At 39.3% G+C, this 22,845-nt stretch overlaps 3 protein-coding genes and 1 non-coding gene across 7 annotated transcripts; 2 read left to right on the top strand and 2 right to left on the bottom strand.

Annotated features, from left to right (window-relative positions):
• Positions 1-22: 22 nt before the first annotated feature.
• On the top strand, positions 23-7,349 carry setd6 (SET domain containing 6, protein lysine methyltransferase). 3 transcript variants are annotated; one of them, XM_036212518.1, is made up of 9 exons: positions 23-160; positions 2,719-2,793; positions 3,747-3,891; positions 3,956-4,097; positions 5,399-5,593; positions 5,666-5,795; positions 5,874-6,054; positions 6,367-6,503; positions 6,942-7,338. In XM_036212518.1, the coding sequence occupies exons 3-9, from the start codon at positions 3,786-3,788 to the stop codon at positions 7,260-7,262; spliced, it is 1,212 nt and encodes a 403-aa protein (XP_036068411.1). In that variant the 5' UTR covers positions 23-160; positions 2,719-2,793; positions 3,747-3,785; the 3' UTR covers positions 7,263-7,338. The 3 variants fall into 3 exon arrangements, with proteins under 3 accessions (XP_036068411.1, XP_024137967.1, XP_024137966.1); XM_024282199.2 differs by lacking the exon at positions 23-160 and adding an exon at positions 599-618; XM_024282198.2 differs by lacking the exon at positions 23-160 and adding an exon at positions 2,384-2,492 and having other exon boundaries at positions 6,942-7,349.
• Positions 1,906-1,977, bottom strand: trnap-ugg. The gene has a single exon. It is a non-coding gene; the product is annotated as a tRNA-Pro (tRNA).
• Positions 7,350-8,800: 1,451 nt separating the features above from the next.
• utp4 (UTP4 small subunit processome component) lies at positions 8,801-19,053 on the bottom strand. 2 transcript variants are annotated; one of them, XM_024282522.2, is made up of 17 exons: positions 18,931-19,053; positions 17,799-17,963; positions 17,519-17,707; positions 17,367-17,451; positions 17,189-17,278; positions 16,012-16,223; positions 15,766-15,937; positions 15,303-15,394; positions 15,092-15,188; positions 14,090-14,154; positions 13,891-14,013; positions 13,516-13,672; positions 12,025-12,131; positions 11,853-11,948; positions 11,591-11,776; positions 9,947-10,057; positions 8,801-8,992 (listed from the first exon to the last, which is right to left on the bottom strand). In XM_024282522.2, exons 2-17 carry the CDS (start codon positions 17,955-17,957, stop codon positions 8,876-8,878), a joined length of 2,058 nt encoding a protein of 685 aa, XP_024138290.1. In that variant the 5' UTR covers positions 17,958-17,963; positions 18,931-19,053; the 3' UTR covers positions 8,801-8,875. The 2 variants fall into 2 exon arrangements, with proteins under 2 accessions (XP_024138290.1, XP_024138291.1); XM_024282523.1 differs by lacking the exon at positions 18,931-19,053 and adding an exon at positions 18,791-18,924.
• Positions 19,032-21,410, top strand: chtf8 (CTF8, chromosome transmission fidelity factor 8 homolog (S. cerevisiae)). Its single transcript, XM_024282525.2, has 3 exons — positions 19,032-19,179; positions 20,515-20,638; positions 20,797-21,410. Exons 1-3 carry the CDS (start codon positions 19,160-19,162, stop codon positions 21,031-21,033), a joined length of 381 nt encoding a protein of 126 aa, XP_024138293.1. The 5' UTR covers positions 19,032-19,159; the 3' UTR covers positions 21,034-21,410.
• Positions 21,411-22,845: the final 1,435 nt, after the last annotated feature.

Below are 22,845 nucleotides of genomic sequence, written 5' to 3'. Positions count from 1 at the left end.
GGCAACCAATGGGGAGGACGCGAAAGCTGCTGGTTTAGCTAATCTCTCCGAGATTTCCTGTCAGTAAACGCTAGCTGTTCGACAAAAAGATGAATTTAACTATAAAACGCATTGTAGAAAACATTTACCACACACAAAAACATTAAGCTTTCCAAGGACTGTGAGTATCGCTGCTTTTTACCTAGAAAAGAACTAGCATTGTTAGCGAATATTAGCGCTAATTATTTATCGCTGAAAATAAAAAACACAGACAAACAAAAGAAATACGACCACTTTTTAGATTTGTACTATTTTTTAAATCAATGTTACTGTCGCCTTGCCAGCAGAAAATAGTTATTTGTTTCTTGAAATTAACCGCCTGACCAGCTAGCTACATCCTCCACCAACACGACGACTTCCTGTTTAATCCTTCAGTATAAAAGCTTGATTTCCGTCTTGAGTTGATAAAATAATACTAAAATTAACGCAGAGATTGAGAAATGACACATTAAATGCTGTTATTTAACAAACGTTTAACTTCAATCAATACATTTTTGATACTTTCTTATTATTTGTATAACATTTGTGATGCCATAAAAGCAAGAAGTGTGAATCCAAGTGGACTTCAGGACATAGAAAGTAAGAGATTTTATTTCAATCTCATCATAATCACAAGAAACTTAAAAACGTAAATTATATTTATTCTAATTTCATGTGGTTAGATATCAAATAAAATAATAAAAAAAGTCTGATATTGAGTAGGTAACAAGACACGTCTTTACGAACTTGCATTTCACATGCACAACCCCTTGTGTGGAGTATTTTCAGTCAGTAAGGAGCCAGTATTCACACCGTACTAACAGCTAGAGTACATATAACAGCATCCCCCATCTGTCATAACTATGTGTAACTTACATTAAACTATGAAAACTTAAAAAAATCTGACCTATAGCAATGGATAGATGAAGCTTCACGAATCATTTCACTGACTCACTCCAGTGCAAAGCTTCTTGAAGCCTTGTTTGGTCCAGTATAACATCTACTGGAGGCAAAAATATAAGTTGATAGGAATTTCAAGTGGCATTTTGCAGAAAGCCAGTGCATAAAACTGTCAGCAAAATTAAGAACACATTGTAGTAATGGCAGTAAATTGTCTGCATGTATACATATATAATTTTCATTCATTTTGGAGACAATATTTTTCTTGCTTGGGAAACATCCGCTCACAGGGCACCGATGAGGCAGATGTGCAAAAGAATGTCTCCTATAACTTCAATAAATTGAGGTAAACATATTTCTGTCTCTCCCAGTATTAAAGGAAGTCCTACAGGCTTTTCATACTTGGCTCCATCGTGTATCGTTGGACCTTAATATTTGAGTCTGCTGTTATGTCTGATGCTTTTGTCATCCAGAAAACTCAAAAAGTTCTAACCTTAACCCTTAAACCCAGGAGCTCTGACACACTGAATCAGAAATACTCCCAAGCCCAATGAACCTTGGCCTCTTCACGGACTTACTAACTATAAAAATCACAAATTATTTTATAGAGATCATTATAGAGAGATTGGCATCCTAAAAATGAAATATAATGTTGGCAAAACAGCACCCTCTGGTGGCAAAGTTGGGGAAATATAATTATCTGTATTCCCATTTGTGGCATACATGTTGTTAAATATCGTTAATTACACAAAATACGTAGGATTTTGGTACACAAAAAGATACATAAAATTATGCTAATTGTTATTATATGTATTGGACTTTCCTCCAAAGTTTGGTTATGCCCTTGTATAAAATGTTTTGATTGCCAACAACAATACTGATTATTTTCTTATAACAGAAAAATGAAGAAAAGAAAACATCCCTGTAGTTACCTTTGAAAAAATAAAATGAAACAATCAAAATTATTTTGCTGTACAAAAAAAAGGAGGGCTCGTCCGGGATTTGAACCCGGGACCTCTCGCACCCAAAGCGAGAATCATACCCCTAGACTAACGAGCCAGCCGAAAGTCAGAACCGGCATTTTCATATTAAACTCTGTACAGTCTGTTATTATTCTCACTGAGGTTTTATTGCATTTAACAAATTATATGATCTAGTTACCAGGACTGCATATAATTAGTAATTCTTAGAACATTGTGAAAACCAACGTCTATTATTGCAGCTTTACTTTACACAATATTATATTTTCTAGACAATTTTACTCTCAGTTTGAGCAAACAAAAGAACAGAGGCAACTTAAGAGCATGTCATGTTAATTTATTAACGAAAATCTCATTAGAATCCATTTATTTAAAACAAAATCAGAGAACCCTGCAAGTCAGTGTTGAGGAAAAAATAACCCACGACACCCACAACGCCGTCATCAGATTACCGTAAAACACGACGTATAACCCCCCAAAACATCCACTTTGACTTTGCCTTAATTCATTGAATAGAGAAGCACTTCAATCTAGTTAGCTTTAGCAAAGTTCGGCGAAGCTCGAGAAATGGCAACTGCTGCAAAACGACAAAAGGTTCCAGTTTTATCCTCTACTAGGAAACATTAAACACGTTACTCGTTCATAATTCAGTGAATTATCCTTGGTTCGAACTGTAGGGACGTTTGATAGTAACACGTGGATTACCATATATCTGAACCCTGCAGCTGCAGGACATCCGAGACTATAAATCAACTAAAAAATCTCAATTCAGATCAGTTTTTCCAGGTGTTTACCCACGTGACTGTTCTGTTCTCTACAGGTAGACGAAGGTGCAGACCTCCTTCACGGGTTTCTTCAGTGGTGTGACACAGTTGGTTTGCACCTGAGCAAGAAGGTAGGATTTTTCACCTGCTGTCACGCAGAAGCAGGCATGCAAGTCTACAATCGGGGTTCACTGGTTTGGCCAAGCAGCACAGAAGTAGTGTGAGGCATGGTAGGGGAGGTATAATGGTATGGAACAACCTGAGCATTCATCAATACTGCCAATGGCAAATTAAAAAACAGGATCCAACACTTTAAGATAGTAAGTTTCAAGCTATTAAGGGTCAAAATCTAAAACACACCTTTGGTTGTGGGCCGAACAAGATAAACATTTATTGAACACACTAAAACTAAATGTTTAAAACTGTAAAAATGTAACTTTTAAACATAACTATGAATACAAATATTATTCCAGAATAAATCAACGTAAACTTTAACCCTTTAAAGTATGTTAAAGATTTGTGTTAGAGCGTCAGCGGTGACACCCCAGGTGTTAAAGGGTTAAATAACTTTTAATATTTTACTCTTCATACAAAAATATATTTTGTCAGCATTATACAAGGTAGAAATAGATAACATCTGGATATTTATAACAGTAACATAAAATGATCTGGTGGGCCGGATGTAATTACTCGGAGGTTGACTTTGACACGTGCTATACAATGAAAATTATGTTTTAACTTTTTTTGGCATTTTTATCATAATTGAGGACATATATGAGAGAAAATTAAGATTAAAACTGCATATTTGAGTATTTATTTTATTATTGTGAGGGACTGAATGTAATAAAAAGGATGATGGGACATCAGTCGAGGACTACATCTACTCCAACAGTTCCAGAGGGCAGTTTCTGATAAACTGCTGCCGCTCTGCAGAAAATATGTCTTTAAAAAAATAACACAGGTTCTTGATTTTATCTAAAAATGGCAAAATCGTAATTAAAAGTCAATTTACGATTGATCAAAAGATAATCAGAGTGGGACTTTAAGCCTGTTATTCTTCTGATTGTGTTACTGTGGTTTCCAGGTGTGTGTTCGTAAAGAGGGGACAGTGGCAGATTATGGGATGCTTGCTAAGGAGGACATAGAAGAAGGAGAGGTTTTATTTACCATCCCCAGATCAGCTCTTCTCTACCAGAGAACTACAGCGGTGTCGGCCTTGTTGGAAAAAGGTGAGGAGATGCTAAGAAGCTTCCTGACTGAGTTCCTGGTTGTGACGCTCTCCTGTTGCTCCAGAGGCTGAATCTCTGCAGAGCTCCTCCAGCTGGGTCCCCCTGCTGCTGGCTCTGCTGCACGAGTACACGTCCCCTCAGTCTCACTGGAAGCCTTACCTGTCGCTGTGGCCGGACTTCAGGAGGCTGGATCATCCCATGTTCTGGTTTGGTTATATTTTACTTCCATGTTTAGATCTGATCTGATCCCAGCTTCAGGTCTTTGTAAGCAATAGGGCTGCCACGATTAGTCGACTAATCGATGACTAATCGACTATTAAAATAGTCAACAACTAGTTTAATAGTCGATTAGTCGTTACTGTATATTATAGGAAGTTGGAGTCAATAAAGTTGTGAGAGTTTAGCACCAAAAAATGTACTTTTTTGTGTAAAGGCTTAGTAAGCATTCACACAAAATCGATTTTCCCGCTCTTTTTTTCGGCACGTAAAAACTCGATCACACTTTCAGTGATTTCATCAATCTCGGTATCAGGACGTTCAACTTGTTCAGGACATTACCGCTTGTATTTTTGGTTTTCTTAAACTTGATAGTTTTTTAAATATTGGGTAAAATATGCCCCAAAAGAAATTAACGAAAAATTCTTCAAAATTTTAAAATTTTAAGCAGATTAGCAACAAGCCTTTAAATATATTCATGGGCTATGTTTTGAATTTTTTATAGTAATTTTCAAAGAATATGGAGTTTACCTTTAGCAACATGCTAACGTTTTTAGGCTAATTTGTTATCTACTGGGGTTTTTAAGATAATTTAGAGTTTAGCTAATATTTTAGCAACATGCTAACGTTTTTTTTGGCTAATTTGCTATCTACTGGGGTTTTTAAGATAATTTAGAGTTTAACTAATATTTTAGCAACATGCTAACGTTTTTTTTTCGAATTTGTTGTACTGAGGTCTGTATCTAGGCTAATTTAGAATTTAGCTTCTATTTTAGCAACATGCTAACCTTTTTGACTAAGTCTACTGATTAATTTTAGACTATTTTTGTGTTCACTAGTATTTAAGCAACAAGCTAGCTTTTTGGGGGCTAATTTAGCATCTACTAAGGTTTTTTGGGGCTAATTTGAGGTTTAGCTCATATTCAAAATCTCCACCAGACTCCACAGAGCTTCTCGATGTGACCACGGAAATGCGAACAGCAGCTCATTTGGCTGCAGCTGCGGATTATAAATCCACAAAACTCCTCACTTCCTCATCTGAGCTGACATCCAGCATGCAGCTCAAAACAAAACTGCTGTAGCAGCTGCGATGAGTTACGCTAGCGATGATTTAAACTTGTTTTAATACCAGAAACTAATGAAGAGGCTGCACAATTCATTAAAGTTAATTAACTATCTTAATTGTCTTTATTTTTAGATTAGTCGACTAATCGGGAAAATAATCAGTGATTAATCGACTACTAAAATAATCATTTATGGCAGCACTAGTAAGGAAATGTCCTTCCGTCAGGTCTAAGGAGGAGCGGGACGAGCTGCTGAGGGGAACCGGTGTACCAGAGGCCGTGGATAAGGACTTATCCAACATCCAGCGGGAATATGAAGATGTTGTTCTGCCTTTCATGATCAGACACCCCGATCTGTGGAACCCGAAGAGACACACCGGGGAGCTGTACACAGAGCTGGTGGCCTTCGTCATGGCCTACAGGTTAGCAAGCGCGCTCAGAGGTTCACCAAGCCCCGCCCTCCACACCGCTCATCCTTCCCTGCTTTCCAACAGCTTCCAAGAGCCGCAGGAGGACGAGGATGAAGATGAAGAGGAGAAACCCCCCAACCCACCCATGATGGTCCCCATGGCCGACATACTCAACCACGTGTCCAATCACAACGCTAACCTGGAGTTCTCCGCAGTGAGTTGCTGCCGCCTTTTCTGAAACAAAGAGGTTTTTTTGTGCTTTAGAGAAACACCGTCTGTGTTTTATCGTCAGGACAGCCTGAAGATGGTGAGCGTGCGCCGCATCCGCGCAGGGGAGGAGGTGTTCAACACATACGGGCAGATGGCTAACTGGCAGCTGCTTCACATGTACGGCTTCACCGAGCCGTACCCGAACAACAGCAACGACACCGCCGACGTTCCCGCCGCCAACCTTCACAAAGCTGCCGTGCAAGGTGACGACGATTTCTCTCTGCAAGCTTTAAAATTTAAATTCACACTTTATTTATAATGCAGAAGCAACACAAAGTTCATTACAGATTACAGTTAAACCATTCTTAACACTTTTTCACTGGAGCTTTAGTGTTTATGTTTTTGATATACTTTAACTTTTCAGCTGTTGATACGATCAATGTAATTCTAGAATTACATTGATTGCGTTAACAGTTGAAAAGTTACTGTACGTTAAAGGTTTTGTGTTTAAGGTGTTCAAGGTTTAAACCATAGAAATGGATTTTCCAATACACCACCCCCCCTCCTCCTCACAGCGGCGCAGTCCGACTCAGAGCGGGCGATGATGGAGGAGCGATGGGAAATGCTGTCTGAGACGATGCAGGACAGAGAGGCCTTCATCTTCAGTGAACATGGCTGTCTGACAGACTCTGAGCTGCACACCGCACTCAAGGTAACACACATGCACGCAGACAAACACAACGATCGTGCGTTGTGTTTGAGGGATCAAGATTTGTCCGGGCATGCCCTCATGAAAGAAAATAAGACAGTTGGAAAGACTGAAGAAAAAAAGCTTCCGAAATATAAAAAAGCTCCTGAAATATTTGCTGCAGTTGAGGAGGTGTGAGGAGGATAAGAGCTCTGCTTAAAATAAATCGTTTTTTTTTACTGGTTTAATTAAATTTATTTCAAAATCAAGACAAAAAGAACCGCATGAATAAACATAAAAGGAAAAAATAAAAAAATAGTCATTTTATTTTTATTTATATAAATCCAGTTTTCCCTAACCTATATGAAAACATAAAGGGGCTCTGGTCTAGAGCCTGGTGGAACACCAAATTATTTCATTGAGATGTATTTGTTACGACTTTGATTTTCTTGTACGTTTCAGATTTTCTGTATGTCGGAGGAAGAGTTCTCTGATTTCAAAGAAAACGAGGGCTGGGAGGAGGACGACGAGGATGAGGAACAGATTTCTCAGGCGTTCTCCAACGACGGCCTTCCTGGATTGAAGCCGTCGTGGAAGCGACTGATCCACGAGGCGGCCCGGCTGACGGTGCAGTCATACGGCGGCGGGGAGGACCGCGACCGGGTGCTGATGAAGGACGAGGAGGCTCTGAAAGGACTAAATAGCAGACAGCAGAGGGCGCTCCAGGTCCGCTTTGGACAGAGGAGGATTCTGTGCAGACTGATGGAGCTCACGGAATCATGAACGGAAATGACGGCGGTTTCCTTCGGGATTCTGGAGCAGCAAACCGACTTTTCTACTTCAATAAAGACAGGATTTACAAAACTGTGATTGTGCTGCTGTTGTTTTTGAAACTGAAGTCACCCCTGAAACACTTCTGCATTTAAACTATCTTTAAAAATCATGTAAATTATAACCATGAGCGGTTTTGTACGGCCTGCAGGTGCAACATTCCCCCTTCACTGTCTCCCTTTTTCCTTGGACAGAGATGGACATGGCAAATTCACGCAAGAAAACCCCAAAACAAACCACTATTTTCAAAATGGAAGCTTTTCTGTTAGCTTTATTTCCATAGCAACCATTTTATTTTTTGTTCGCCTAGGGGTGATGAACAGGTCTTTTACATTTTTTGAAGAATCTGCATAAGTAAACTTTTGGATTTTCTTGGCAACGGAGGGTTTTGTTAACCACAGCAACATTCCTAATATTTTTGTTGTATGTTGTGTCATTTTATTCAGCTTGAACTAATGAGTTATGGGTTACATTTTCACAATATTCCACTAAAAAACAATGGGAAACACCATTTTTTTATGCTCACCATGCTAACATCATTCTGACATTTTTTCCCAAAGTAGCTTCCCGATGATGCTCAAAAAGGTTAAGCAGTGAAATCAAAATCCCCGGGAGTTTAAATTTGTAGCTAGTATTCAAAGGTTATTTATTACAAAAATTCAAGATTGCGGTTTGACCCTGAGGTCAGCAAAACTTCAGTAGAGGTTGTAGACTTTTGTGAACATCGCACAAACTAAAATCAGGGTTAGTTTTTTTTAGCAGTATTTTCCATAACTTATACAAAACTAAAAATAAACAGACTAAAATAAACAGCCGGTGCCGCAAAATCAAACCAAGACACATATTGAAACATCCAGATTTGTATAGCTAGCCATTAAATTGCTGCCGCTGTATGAATAAAGTTGGAGACCCCTGGTGTCGAGGAAACTGCAGTAATGTATAGAAGTGTATTGGATAATAAAATAAAGTTTGGTACTTCTCTTTGAAAAGCCACTTTTAAAAGCTACATTTTCCCAGCATTTTGTAGCATTTCACAATCCACGTCCAATAGCAGTTCAAATCTCATGTTAGTTTATTTAATTTTTGATTGTTTTTGGCATCCAAAATATTAAAATTTCATGACTTTTCCAAAACTTTACTGATGATTTTGTTTCTCACAAACTTTTCAAGGACCTAGAAATTGTATTTTCAATTTCCAAAACTTTTCCAGGTTTTTCATGACCGTATGAATCCTGTAAAATGTTCTTTTCCCATATTGTGGGGAAAATGGCCACCAAGCCGTAGGTAAAGTGGCCATCCCATAATGAGGTTAAATCTTCCTTTGGATTTCCCTAATGTATCTTGGTTTCTTTATTTGATTTTTTTAAACATTTTGTAGCCCCATCGCAGATTTTGGCCTCTTTTTTTTTTACCGTTTTTCCCGCTGTGATGTCAGGTGATTGTTTCATGATGGAAACTCGTCAGAGCTTCTCCAGACGACACAGACGACACACACTTCTCTGGTTTAATACTTTATAGAAAATAAAAGTAGACAAATCCACACATCAGTCTGTTCACAGTCTCGTCTATGTAGCGAACTTCTTCTGCCGCACAGGCGGGGGCAGCTGAGACACGATGTCTGCCAGGGGGCGCTCCACCACCACCAGAGAGCTGTTGTCCAGCAGGTCCACGCTCAGGAGGTGCTGGGGGGCAAAAACATCAGAATAACACGCATGAGATTTTCCCAATAAGAAGCCTTCCACAGAGTGTTTCTGTGAAGCTAAAAAGTTTCAGAAATGAAACAGAAAAACGATCATGTCGGTCGTTTCCACCATGATTCTTCACATTTAGAGGCGTTTACATGTGATCCAGTTTCAGAAACAAAATCAGATTTGAAACCTACATTTAAACATCCTTTTATGATCATCCTTTGAGCTTAATATTAAAAAAAATGTTTTTAAAAGTTAATTTCACTAATAAGAAAAAAAATCCAATAGAAACTGTTTATAAAATAAGCTAAATAAAAGGTGTAAGCTTTCTAAACATTTTTAAAAAGTAACTTTAAATTTTTAAATTTCACTTCTCACTATATAGTGCGTTTGGTTTTTGTAGTGCTCTCCGAATCTACAACTCCAATATTAATTGCCCAGAAATTTCTCTCTGCAAAAAAAAAAAAAACATTGTGCATTGATGCCAACTAGATTAAGAAATATAGACCACAATGCATTGCGTTTGAATTATTTTTCATGTAAAAAAAAAAAAGTGTTTTCCAAAATTGGTTTTAAAATCCAGGCTACTACATAGTTTTTTAACAGACAGGGAATTATTTTAAAGCCTACAAGTCTTTTTGTCAACCTATCAAAGAGCAGAGCTAAACTCAGAGCTTAAGATCAGAGTCTGAATTTATAAACTGAATAATTTACAGAACTTGAGCTGAGAAACACGACCAATTTTTGAGCATTAAAGTTTAGGTTGTTCACCAGGAGTTATAAAGACCCACTCTGATATGAAAAAATGTTTTTGGTGTTTTTAATATGTTCTTGTGTCGTATAAAAAGAACATTAAGATTAAAATTGCATTCTTGAGTATTTCTTTATTCAAATCGTTGAAGAGCAGACAATAAAAATGATGTTTGAAAAGCTCCCTGATGCTCGTACCTGGAACATCTTGCAGATTTTGAAGGCGTGGCTCTCTTGCATCCTCTCTTGTGGAGATCTAGTCTTCAGATCCATCTGGTTGTAGAGCTTCTTCCTCGCCTGTGGCAGCGGCTGCATGAGGGACAGACACATTCAGAGATAGAAGGACCGTGAGCTCCTGTCAGGGCTTAAAAACATCTCAGCTTCTCCTCATTGAGTTGGTGGTTGGTGAAGCCCGAGACGTTTATTAAAATCCCTAGATCAAGTTTTATTTTGTAGCTGGTACTATCAGTGTTTTTTCCAACCTTTACAGACACTACAAAAACTTTTAGTCTTTTTAAATTTGTGAAGCTTGCCATGCTAACATGTAATGAAGACATTTCACTTTGAAAAAGGAGTTGATGACTAAAGAGGTAAAATGTCACTGAGACAGAACCACTCTTTAAAGAAAATGAGAAATTCTTACTTGAAATAAACAAAAATGCTTTTTAATTAAATTAAATGAATGCTAAGAGCTACACGCCACCACTGCTCAGCTTTGACCCGACCTCACTTGCTAAGCAGCCACTACGCAACCCCCTCCCCCTTAAGTCTGGTCTGAGCTGTATGTGACAAATTTTTTTTTTTTAAAGGTGGGTTTTCTGTTGGTTTTATCCCCATAGCAACCATTTTACGTTTTGGTCGCCCGAGGACACCGAACAGATCTATGTAAAGTTCAGGAGAATCGACAAAAGTAAACTTTTGGATTTCCTTAGCAACGGAGGCTATTTGCTAACCACACTCGCATTCCTTATATGTCCATATCCTATGTTATATTATTTTGTTCAGCTTCAGCCTGCGATCAACATTTGACATTTTCACAATGTTCGGTTAAAAAATGTGGGACTAACAGGAGAACGTCACTTTTGTGAGCTCGCCATGCGCACGCCGTTCAAAATCTACAACTTCTAATTGCACTATTTGTTTCACAATTCACTTCCCAATGATGCCCGAGACGTTATGAAATGATTTATTAAAAGCCCTAGAACAAATTTATTTTGTAGCTGGTACTAACAATCTTTTTTTTTAATTCAAATTGGCAGCCTTTTTCTGAGGTCAAAGGTCAACATAGCTCCAGGGTTTGTTGTAAACTGAAGTTAGCGGCATGTGTGTGAAATTTTGTGAAAGTCGCTTCAACAAAATTTTATCAAACGTGAAAATCGGCAAGATCTCAGATTTCGGCATATAATGGCCGCCAAGCCATAGGTTGTGTGGCCATCCCATAATAATATCAAAACCTCCTCAGAATATCCTAGACACGTGTTTTGGTTTTGTTGGGGGATTCTAACTTTTTTCCCCCCAAATTACATTTTTTTTGCTGAGTCAGCATTTTTTTTTTTTGCTGAGTCAGCAATTTTTTTGGTGATTTTTTTTTGTTTACCACCCCCACAATTTGAACAATGTCATATCGTATGTTATTTAGTTTCGTTCAGTTTGAGCCAGAGAATACATACTTTTTACAATATTCCTAAAATTCATAAAAAATGTGCGAGCTAGCTAAAATTGCAACATTTGCAAACATTCTACAACTTCCGATTCCAACATTTTTTGCACAGAAGGTTCACAATGATGCTTGAGGAGTGAAAAAGACGATCAGAACAGAATCATGTGATGCACGCCTCGTACCAGACTCTGGTCGATGATGCAGAACATGAACAGGTCGTGGAGGAAGACGTGCGCCGGCTTGTTGGCGTTGAAGGTGATGTGTGTGATGGGCGTGTCCCTCTGCAGCCACAGAGGATGAAGCCCCTCCCTCTGTAGGCTGCGGCTCCACGCCGTGTACTCCTTCAGCTTCAGGGAGAACTCGAAGATCTGCAGCCACAGACGAACGACAGCTGCACATCGCCGTTTGTTACTCGATGGATTGAAGAAGAGCGGCGGTGCTCACCTGCTGGTCAGCGTGCGCGGACAGGAGGTGACCGGTTGTCGGGTGGATGGCGATGGCGGTGGGGCAGGAGCTGTACACCGGGAGCGTGCAGTGGAGCTGGAAGAAGCAGGACAGTTCGGATGACGAGGTTTGGCGAGACGACACGCAGCGGAGGAAAAAGGCGGGAACTCACTTTGAGTTTGTGAAGGTTGAAGACGTGAATCTGGCCGTCCGTGTTTGCGGCGGCGAGCCACTTCCCGTTCTCGCTGGGGGACAGCAGGTGGATGGGCTGAGACGAGCCTGGAAATGACAAAAACGCTGCGTCAACTTGCGCACTGCAAGCTTTTAAGGAGGAGTTCTATTTCCAGACGATTTAAAGCAAAAAAGCTGGAGAAATTTCAAAATAAAAGCTTCTGTAGTACTTTCAAAATAAAAATATATAAAAGATTATTTCATATTTAAGATCATGCAATAAAACACATTAACACCAGCATCCGTTGTCGCCACGGACAATACGGATTTAATTTTGGAAGTACAAAAATATTCCTTGATGACACAATATGTGCATTTTACAGGGACTCAGGACGGAGAGGTCAAGGGGCGGATGCAAAACCTTTGGATGTTGATGGTAAATAAAATCGTTTTTTATTTTAATTCACTCTCTCATACCAAACAGGAAGTACCTGCTGGCTACATGAAGCTAACATCCCATATTCTCCTACAGAGAAATAAACAGCTGTTGTCATTTTAATTGTCAGAAGAACCATTCTTACTATGATACATTTTTGATACATTATGATACATTTTTCTTAACATCTTCTAGCTAATCCTAATTTTTTTTCACGATATTTTTTTCTTTATCACAAGTTCTTGAAGTTACAAACTGACCGATCACATGGTCATGTGACCGAGCACATTTTCGAAAGTTTGATTGAAAGATTCTCCTGAGCTGCTTTCTGTGGAAAGGGTGTGGCTTTCCAACAAGCTTACTCATGACTGGAGACAGTAGTTGCCATAGAAACGTGACTCCGACCGACTCGGACCAATCATTGTCGACTGGTTCCAAATGGTGGCGCCCATCTCATAAAAAATGGCGATCTAATAGGCTTCAATTTCGCTGGAGCTGGAGGTAACATTTAGTATGGGTGATGTCACACCCAGCTATGTCCATCTATATTTACAGTCTATGGTTGTAACCACTCCTCAGGAGTCCATCCCCCCCCTCTGGGGGAGGATGGACCGGTCATGAAACGAACCACAGACGCACATGCAGAAGATGAATTTCCTATTTTTGGATTTGAAGCTGAAATTTTTCAACTTTAGCTCAACGTTAATAGATGACTGTTTTCCATTTGGGGTCTTTGTTAGATTGTTAGAATCTTCCTTAGAATTTAGTTAAAGTTTAAAGGTGAGAAGATGAACCTGCACTAACATCTGGCAGCTAAACTGAAGTGTTATTTTAGCTGCAGGTTATTTAGGAAAGAAGGCATTAGAGTAACTGTTGGATGAAAACACTGAAGGTTCTCTATAGGCTGATTCACTCCTGCTGCTCTGCAGAAACTACATCCTAGAAAAAAATAAGTTATTTTGGCTAAAAATGAAGACTGCTGGGAACGCTTTTGAAATCGATCAAAGCTAAGAAAGGTTCTCCTCTGAATCTCCTTCCACAGATCCAGGAACTCACCAGACTTTGGTTTGAGCGTGTGAAGGTGTCTGCACTGCAGCTGGTCCAGAGACGCAACAACGACGGAGGCCTGAGCCGACGAGGCGAAGAGTCGGGATGAGTCGGAGGAGAAGCAGAGCTGATAGACAGAGTGGAGCTCCTTCGGCAGTTTGGACACCTGGAAGAACAGAAAGAGGAGAGGACGGGTTTGTGAATACATGAGTAAAAAAAATAAAATAAAACTAGAATATTTTTACTGAACATTTATGGTTTAAACTGAGTTGCAGTCAGTGTTAAATCCTGAATCATCCGTGTAATCAAACCGATTCTCTATGAAGCATCACTTGTCCATTTGTGTCATTTTAAACCAATGAAGGAGGTGTTTGGTGAACTCACCTTGTTGATGCTGATGTTCCCGTTACTGAGCTGCAGTTTGTACAGTCGAACACTGGAGACGGTGGAGAAGGCCACCCAGCCCCCACATGGAGACACGGCGCTGCAGCAGATATGATCATCTCCCTGAGGGAGGGACAGAGCGCTCACTCTGACTGAAATTCAACAGATTTGTAAAGCTGCTCACAAAAGCGACACAAACCTTGTTCTGGAGCTGAAGCAGCTTCTCTGGTTTCTTCATCACAGGCAGAATATCTCCGGGTTGTCCTGGAAACAAACATTTTTACGATGGGATCATTTTGAACACCTCATCACTTTCACAAACACTAGACCTTTAAAATGACTCTCACATAAAATAAATAAAAGTTGGTCCGTTTGTGGGATTTTCTAACATTTATATCTAAATTTCAATTCAAATTGAATCAATCTAAATACATTAAAATTAAAACAAAATGTAAAAGTTACAGTTCTATATATTCTGTGGTAAAGCCTAAAATTTTTCATGACAAAGAGAAAGATTCTCAACAAGTTAGTTTTTAAAAATATTAGGCCACATTGAAAAAATAATAAATTGATGAGAATAAGTTGTTATATTCAGAGAAAAAGGTTGTATTTTACATTTACAAGAATAATGTGGTCAAATTATAAGGGAAAAAAAGTGGAATTTTTACGACAATAAAGTCATAACATTATGAGAAAAAAGTTCTATTTTTAGTTAAATAAAGTCAAGTTAGTAAAAAAAAGCAGTATTTTAACAAGATTAAATTCATCCAATTAGGAGAAAAAAGTTGTATTTTTAGAAGACTAAAGTAATCAAATTTGGAGAAAAAAAGTTGCATTTTAAACACAACATTGACCAATTTTTGCCCCATATATTTATGACTTTAATCTAACAAATTGTCAACCTATAAAGAATAAAATTACATTTTTTTAAAAAAAACAAAAACTCTTTAACTCATAATTTTGGGAGTTTATTCTTGTAAAAATAAAACTTTTTCTGATAATTTTATGAGAAACACCTTCAAGATCAACCAAGTCCAGCTGACATGAACAACAGAATCATGGAAACTTTTAAGAAAAAAGGAGATTTGTAAAGTTAACATCATAGCAAAAACGTTTAGCCAGAAATAAAGAAACTGTAGATTCTTGTTCCTGTGTTTCAGCAGCTCCTGTGAAGATGGAGAACTTTGATGGTCCAGCTCACCCTGCATGTTGCTCTCTCCGAGCCTCCACAGCTCCAGGTGATCCGGGAACTGGAAGAGCAGCAGGCCGGCTTTCTTAGCACAACAAACCAGATTTCTCTGAGGGTGAAAGGAGGATAACAACTTATTTTTCACTTAAAAAAAAAATCTGTATTTTAAGAATACATTCTTCAGAGTAAAAGCTCCAAAGTTTGTGTTTCTGTAAACACTCACATGCGGGAACAAGATTTTACGCATCGCAGACTCCCGGGTGTTCTTCTCCACCTTATCCAGCAAAGGTCGCACCACCAGCTGGGTGTCCATACCTGCCAGTAAAAATCATCTCCAATTAATACATTTGTTCTGAGTGAAAAAAGTGATTTTCAACCTATTCCTGGTGTCAAAAAGCTGTTACCAAATGATCTAAATGTTCTGATTCTGAGATCTGTAACAAATAAAACACAGACCTCTAGAAATTTAAGACATCCCTCCTTACTCTAGTGTGTCATGTTTGATCCTTGTTTTGTGAAAAGAGCAACCATTTGTAGCTTTAAAGACACAACTCTGAAGGGATTTTTTTTTTAGTAACCAGTACCTTTTTTGGGTTATGTCAGTGTCAATTGTTTCAGTGTCGTTTTTGTATCAAAAAATGAATAAGAAAACCCCCCCCCAAAAATTGAGTTTCCTAAACACCGACCTCCAGAAACCACGGCGGTGTCCGTGTGCACCAGAGCTCGCACATCGTGGCTGTGGTTCTTGAAGGTTCTGGTTCTGACCCACTGACTGTTCTCCTGGCCCATGGTGGAAGCCAGAGCCTGGAACTGGACCACCGTGCCCTCAGATGTCCCAGCGATCACGCTGCTCTGGTCCTGTAGCACAGAAAGGATGAGGCTGACTCTGCAGTCACGGCGACATCCCCCCACATACTAACGCCTGCACACACCTGTGACACTGACAGAGCCAGGACGTCCCACTTGGTGATCAGGTGATTCCTGATCAGAGTTCCCGTTGCCGCATCCCAGATCTGGACTTTTCCAGCAGAGTCTCCGCTGATGATGGTGTCATCCGACAGGAAGGCCACACTCCAAACCACCACCTCCGTGTTCCTCGTTGTCCCCAGCCCTCGCTCCACCAGCAGCCGGTGTGTGGCGTGGCCTTAGGTCGACACCATTGTGGTCATATATTTCCAAGCAGCTCTGCGCTAACGTAGCCGACTGGCGGCTATTGATGATGTCATTGAGTGAGAGTCACATCCGAATTTTGAAGATACTATTTTTCCATAACTGTCCGTTTGGAGGGCTAAATTTAAGGGTAGGAAGAACGTATACCACAGTCCTGGTGAATGCTCAATTCTGATTGGCTGCCGGGTGTGGATGCACACTTGAAAAAGAAGTTCCGGTCAAACACCCCAAATGTTCTATACCACTGCACTGGTTTCTTTAAAACAAACATTTCTCTGAGCTGATGCTTTATTTAACTCGTCGTTATGATCAGCATGTATGTCGCTTTCCATCGCCGCTGCAGTCAAGGTCGGTGCCGACTCAGCGATGCGTGAGCATTAAAAATCAAATTCTCCACCTTTTTGTAAAAAAGCTATCTAAACCTAAAAATAACAAGAAGAAAGTACTAAAAATCGGTTGAATGATTATTTCTTTTGTTAGTGACCATGTTATAAGCAGGATAATGCCCGTCAGAGTGTGCATTATCTGAGATTAACGCACGCCGTGGAAGCCTGGACCGTCCCATGTAAAGCCAAAAGACGATTGCTTCACAAAGTGTAATTAATTAGCATTAATAAATATTAACGCATTAATCTTTTAATTAATCGCATGTGTTAACAAGTTAATGTTGACAGCCCTAAATGAACACAAATTCACAGATATATTATGAAAAAACTTTTTTTTAAATTCAAAAAAACTATTGTTTAAAAAAAAAAGGCAGATCTTTAATAGAAATAAACCAAATTTAAAGGATGAAAGAGTTTTGAAAATGTTTCATGGAATTTGGTTTTAGCCGTTTTTTCAGACATTAAACCTGCAGAGTCACAGATGAACCGCACGATTCCTGCAGACTGAAGATGAAGCTCGGATTCTGTGAGGAGCTCTTCAGAGTGGACTCACCCGTCTTTGCGTCGAAGATTCTGATCATGTCGATCATTCCAGCAGCAATCCGTGCTCCAGACGGATGCCAGGACAGGGATATGATTCGACCTGGAAGATCACAGATCAGCTGATTTTCTCTGTGGGGATTTTCCAAAAATGTTCACTGTCTGTACGACAGGTTAAAGTTTCTCCACACCTTTCTGTCTGTCGAGGTTTCTCTGGAACTGAATCCTTTCTTCTAGGATTTCAAACATCTTCACGGTTCCGTCCTCACAGCCCACCTGTCACAGAAACATCTGTTGGTCTCACAGCTCCAAGAACCTTAAAGGACACGCCCACTTTACTGACCGCCAGGAGGGTCCCCTGGTTGTTGCAGCTGATGGTCCAGATGGGTCCTCCATACGCCTCCACGCTGTACCGCGGCCTCAGCTTCTCCAGGTCATACTCCGTTATCTCTCCATTCAGACCGGCACTGAACAGACGCCCCCCGACCCAACACAGAGCCTCGACGGCTCTACCGCTCCGCCCGGGGATCACCTGAGCGTCAGAATGAGCACAGACCCGCCGGTGAGTTTATCTAAATTGTTAAGATCGCTAAACTCTTATCAATAAAGATGGGGGAGCTCACCTTTTCTTGAAAGTAGTTGTCAGCAAAGTTGAAGATCTCCACCGCGCCGTCCGCCCGAGCCACTGCCAGCCGCTGCGTGCCGGCGTTGAACGCCATGGCCCGGATGGCGCTGGGCATGTAGTCGAAGAAGCGGACGCGGTGCACCATGAACTCCCCCATTGATAACTGACACAAGAAACAAAATGGAGACTGAGAGGAGGGATGGAGAACACCTGAACAGCTGTCAGGACAGGAGCTGCAGGCCTGGGGGTCTTCTGGATCAGAGCAGGTGTTTGCAGAACCGAACGGAAACAAAGTTGATGTGAGTCAGACTGAAACTGTCAAACTGTGAGATGCTTACCTACAACCTGGAGCAACAAAAACTCTTCTCAATACTTCTGAAACATGTTTTCATTTTTAGGGGGGAAATCTATCTTGTGTTTTCACCACAAAAATGTTTTAATATGATTGGAATATTTAGCAAAACCGTAAACCTGAATTTTACGCAAAAGAAACTCACGACTAGATGACAAATTAAATCTGTTCTTTTTTTTAACCAGAGAAGAAGTCAAATGTGCTACTGAAGAAAAAAACATTGATTTAATCACCAGAAACAAAGAGCTCAAGTGTAAGAATGGAGCCTTGTGGAACTCCTAGTAATATTTATCAAATAGTATTTTTTTTCAATCTACTATTCATAAAAATAAAAAAATAAAAACTTGTTATTAAAAATCAGATTCAATGTAACATCTAGCTATTGTTGTTATCAATACAAAACAAATTTTAAAATGCAATCATTGGTTATTGTTGCTTCAATGTCCCGTCAAAAAGACAATTGATCACTGTTTAACATTGTGCCAAGTTTCTAATAAACAGAATATTACTGTGGAATGAAATAAAAAGCAGAATATTTTAAAAAATACTTATATATTTTTCCTGGACTTCATATACCAGAAGCTAAAGTTGTTATTGAGATAATTCGCATTTTTAAGGTTTTATGAAGAAATATTCACCTTTATTCTGAACTTCAGAAAGTCGGCGAGCTCCGACTATCAAGCTAACATCTGCGGCTCACGCGCTCAAGCAGCGACGCTCCTCGTGGATTAACGATAAAGCACTAAAAACCTCCACAAACTCCGGAACCGACACGTACCGAGTTTCACAGCCGAACTTTGTTCAATGAAACGGTGCACGTTTCAAAACATCGGGAGCCACGTTAGTCACCCTCGACCCGGAAGTGGAAAGAGAGAAGCGGAAATGCATCATTACGTTAACCATACGTCAGTCTGGCGGGAACGTCCTCCGAAACATCAACATGAAAAACCGAATGTGATGCAGCTTCGACTTTTGTTTTTACTGTCAACTTTTTAAATTAGAGTAAAATGGTTCAAATATTTGTAAGGTAAGACGACAAAATTTATTTATTTTGTTTTGTTTACATTTTGTCAAGCTAAAAAGCACTGCATGTGTATTTTCTTGTCAAATCTACTGCATCCTTCGAATATTTATAAATTTAGTAACACGTTTTAGATTACTTCAGTTTCTATTAAGTTTACATTGACCTGTGTTTGCCAGTCTAAAACCCGTGTAAACAATTTTAATGTTATGTGAACAGAAAAAAGGACTATAATAGTAAAATAAGTAGTAGATAAAGTAAGGTCATATTTTTGCTTAAAAGAAAATGTTCATTCAATATTATAAAAGGATAACTAACAAACTGAAGCACAAAATAAACATGAAACAAAACAAACTTCGAATTAAAAAAAAAATCATTCACCCTTACTAAAATGTGAAAGAAATTAATTAAAAAAAGATATTGAAATAAAAACAGATTTCAGTTACATCTTTGTGATTTTGATTGAACATTTCTCTTACAAACTCAAATTGTGCTCTCTGATCCGAGTATACATACAAAACCAATAACATACCAATTTGGTGATGGAATGATAAAAAAACCCCCTATAAACTGCATTAGAGAACAACATTTTAAAGGTTTTAAAATAAAACAAAATTAAGTTTTCATTCAGCCCATTTTTTTAAACATTTGTATTTACTTCATTTTAGTTTTTTTTTTTATATAACAACTCTACTCCAGACAACAAAATATTTTGAATCGATTTAACAATTTTAATGCTACGTTTTTATTTTTGTTCCATTGTTTATCAAAGTCTAGTTTAAAGCACATGAATAAAAAAAAATAAACTTTTTGATCTGTTAAATACATTTTTTTGTTATATCAATTAGTTTTATTTTAATGAGTGTCAAACTGAAGAAATATGGTTCTTTGGAATAAACAAGTTATTTAAAGGCTTGTGAAGCTGCTCTGCTTCTTCATGCTAATGATGAACTTGAGTTCATCCTTTAATGTCACAGAATATCCTCCAACCAACATCAAACATCTCTGAATGAAAACAAAAGATTTGGCAAGAATAAGAATTTTAATTATAGTAATGCCAACTTTTCCTCCACAGGTACCATATTTTGGAAAGGAGCTATTAAAGCCCTGATATAGATTAAAAAAAAAACATTTAGGCTGATCAAAACAAACTTTATAATCAAAGAACTGGCATTTGTAGATAATAAATTATATTTTTCTCCCTCTATAACTCTTAAGTGAGTTATGGACAAGAGGTTTGGTCCAGATGTGGAACTTTGCAGGGACTTCTTTTTTTCAAAGACAGTTGTTGTATCTGCTGTGAAACCTGCAGCCTTCGTAACACTGCTGCTCCTCCTGCAGAAGCAGTGTGGAGGCTGGCGGTCCCTCTGAGTGGCTGTTGGTGGAGCTGCAGGGAGAGATGGTGTCTCGACACAACTCTGGTCTGGCTGGAAACGTAATGGGAGACCTGATGTACACCAAAGAGGTACGGACAGAGTTCTATGTTTGTGAGATGAGTTTGGACTCCAGTAACTCCAATAAGTTCCTTAATAAAGCCACAACTAGAACTTGAGCAGGTTTGTGCTTGTTGTGTGGTTTGGAATGGCTCTTTGTTGATGCTGCAGTTCAAATTTCCTCCACCAGGGGGTGCCGGTGCTCATCGTTGGACATCACATCCTGTACGGGAAGCAGGTCAAACTGGACAAACCGTTCGCCGTCCTCATGAAGCACTCAGGCCATTCTCAGGACAGCCATGACGATGCCATGGAAATGGACCGGCAGGACCCCACATCGTATTCAGTGAAGGCACTCATCAAACGAAAGCTGATCTTTAAGACGCGCCCCAAACCCATCATCACAAACGTGCCCAAAAAGGTGTAGCAGGACCTCGTACCAGACTGATGCGGATCAGACCCAATCTGACAGCAGTGAGTGGTTCGGTTCTGATGAGGAATCTCTGAGGCTGACAGAGGTTCATCTCTTTGTTCAGATGTTGTAAATGTTCTTTCAGAATGAGGCTCACTTTGGTTCCTGCATCAGAAATGAGTCTGACATATTTATGAACAATCGTCTGTTGATCATCTGAATAATTCTGTAAATAAAACTCACATTAATTAATCAGCAAAGAAATAGTTTTTGTTTTGAACCACAAACGTAGATGGACTGAACCGACAACCTGTGACAGGATTTCTCTGATAATTCACATGTTTGATCTCTAATAACATCCAAATAAATAATAAAATAATCTACCTACCTAAGATTGTCATGAGTAGATTTAAAAAAAAATCCAAAATGTTTCTGACACTGGACCGAACATTTGGTTTGTTGTGCTGTTAAAACTCATTTCATGACATGGGAGTCAATGAGAAATTGCTATTTTCTCCAGACTGCCCCTAGTGGCCTTGTGATGAACTGCAACCTTTGGTGCTTCCTGTTTTCATTCAGGTCAAACAGACTTTTAAGACTTGAATTAGAAGGTGTTGTCCTGCCCATGTGAGGAGCTGTGTGGAGTTCTATGTGTGGGCTTTCTCCGGACATCCTCCCACAACCAAAAAACAGGTTTAATAGGTTAATTTGGGTCTAAATTGTCTCGTGTGACAGTTTGAACTTGGAACAGACTGGGGATGTGTTCCGATTGTCCCATGCCTTTACCCAACACAAATTTGGATAGGCCCCAGCAACCCTGTGACCCTGACAGGGATTCAGAGGGTTCTGAAGATGATGGATTTTAACTTGTCACCGTCTTTGTTTGTATATAGTCCCGTTACAGTCACTAGTAAATCGCATCAGTGTTCTCCTTAAGTTGGACCGTTATGCCCTCTAGTGTTCATGTGAGGACAAAACGATCATTACAGAGGAAACAAATGGAAACAACTTCTTCTATCTGTTCTGTGCATGGAGTAGTGTGTTCATGTGCAGAAAAACAAGTGTTGTTTGACCATTAGCTTCCTACCAAGTCTTAGGTTGTGTTCAGCTAAGATAACGTGGTTCGTCTGGAAAACGAGAAGCAATGAGTATCACGTTAGAAGTTGTTTTGATGAGCCTGCATTCATCCAACCACATTTTAAGTTGCTTTGTCTTATCGGTTGCTTCATTCCTACTCTGTTTACATCCCATAATGACCAGCTACGGTGGCCATTTTGGTCCAGTTGTTCCACTCTGAGCATGGAGCCTATTCAAATGAGGAAACTCGGAGCAAACTCAAGTTCAGTCTGATTGGAAACAAATCGAGAACACTTCAAAAGACGGGTCGGAGAGCGGTTCCTGCTCCACTTGGGTGTATTCAGACTAAAAATTTGATCCAGATTATTGGGGGAAATGAACTCTGCATAACCTGTGTCAAGTCTGAATACATATATTTGTTAGTATAGTTGAATATTTGAACATTTTCAGACTGATTTTTTTCTGGGGAACTGATCAACAAATGACAAAGATGAGCAGGTAGAATTTCATCAAAGTTTAATCTGTTCTTATTTTCCTAACCCCCCCCCCCCATTCCCACAGACTGACCAATCATTAGTCACAGAAGCACAGAGGTGAAGATGCTCGCCATCATCACTTCCTGGAAAGAAAAACTTTCAGATGTTTGTTTGAAGTGATGTGATCTGCATCAGAGCTGACATTTCCATGTTTCTATGAGCTGCACTTGAACTCAGCACAGCCTCAAAAGACAAAACCAAGACATAAAACCCA

Source organism: Oryzias melastigma, linkage group LG6, assembly GCF_002922805.2.
Source record: "Oryzias melastigma strain HK-1 linkage group LG6, ASM292280v2, whole genome shotgun sequence".
Lineage (NCBI taxonomy): Eukaryota > Metazoa > Chordata > Actinopteri > Beloniformes > Adrianichthyidae > Oryzias > Oryzias melastigma.
This window is presented reverse-complemented; position numbering and strand designations above follow the sequence as displayed.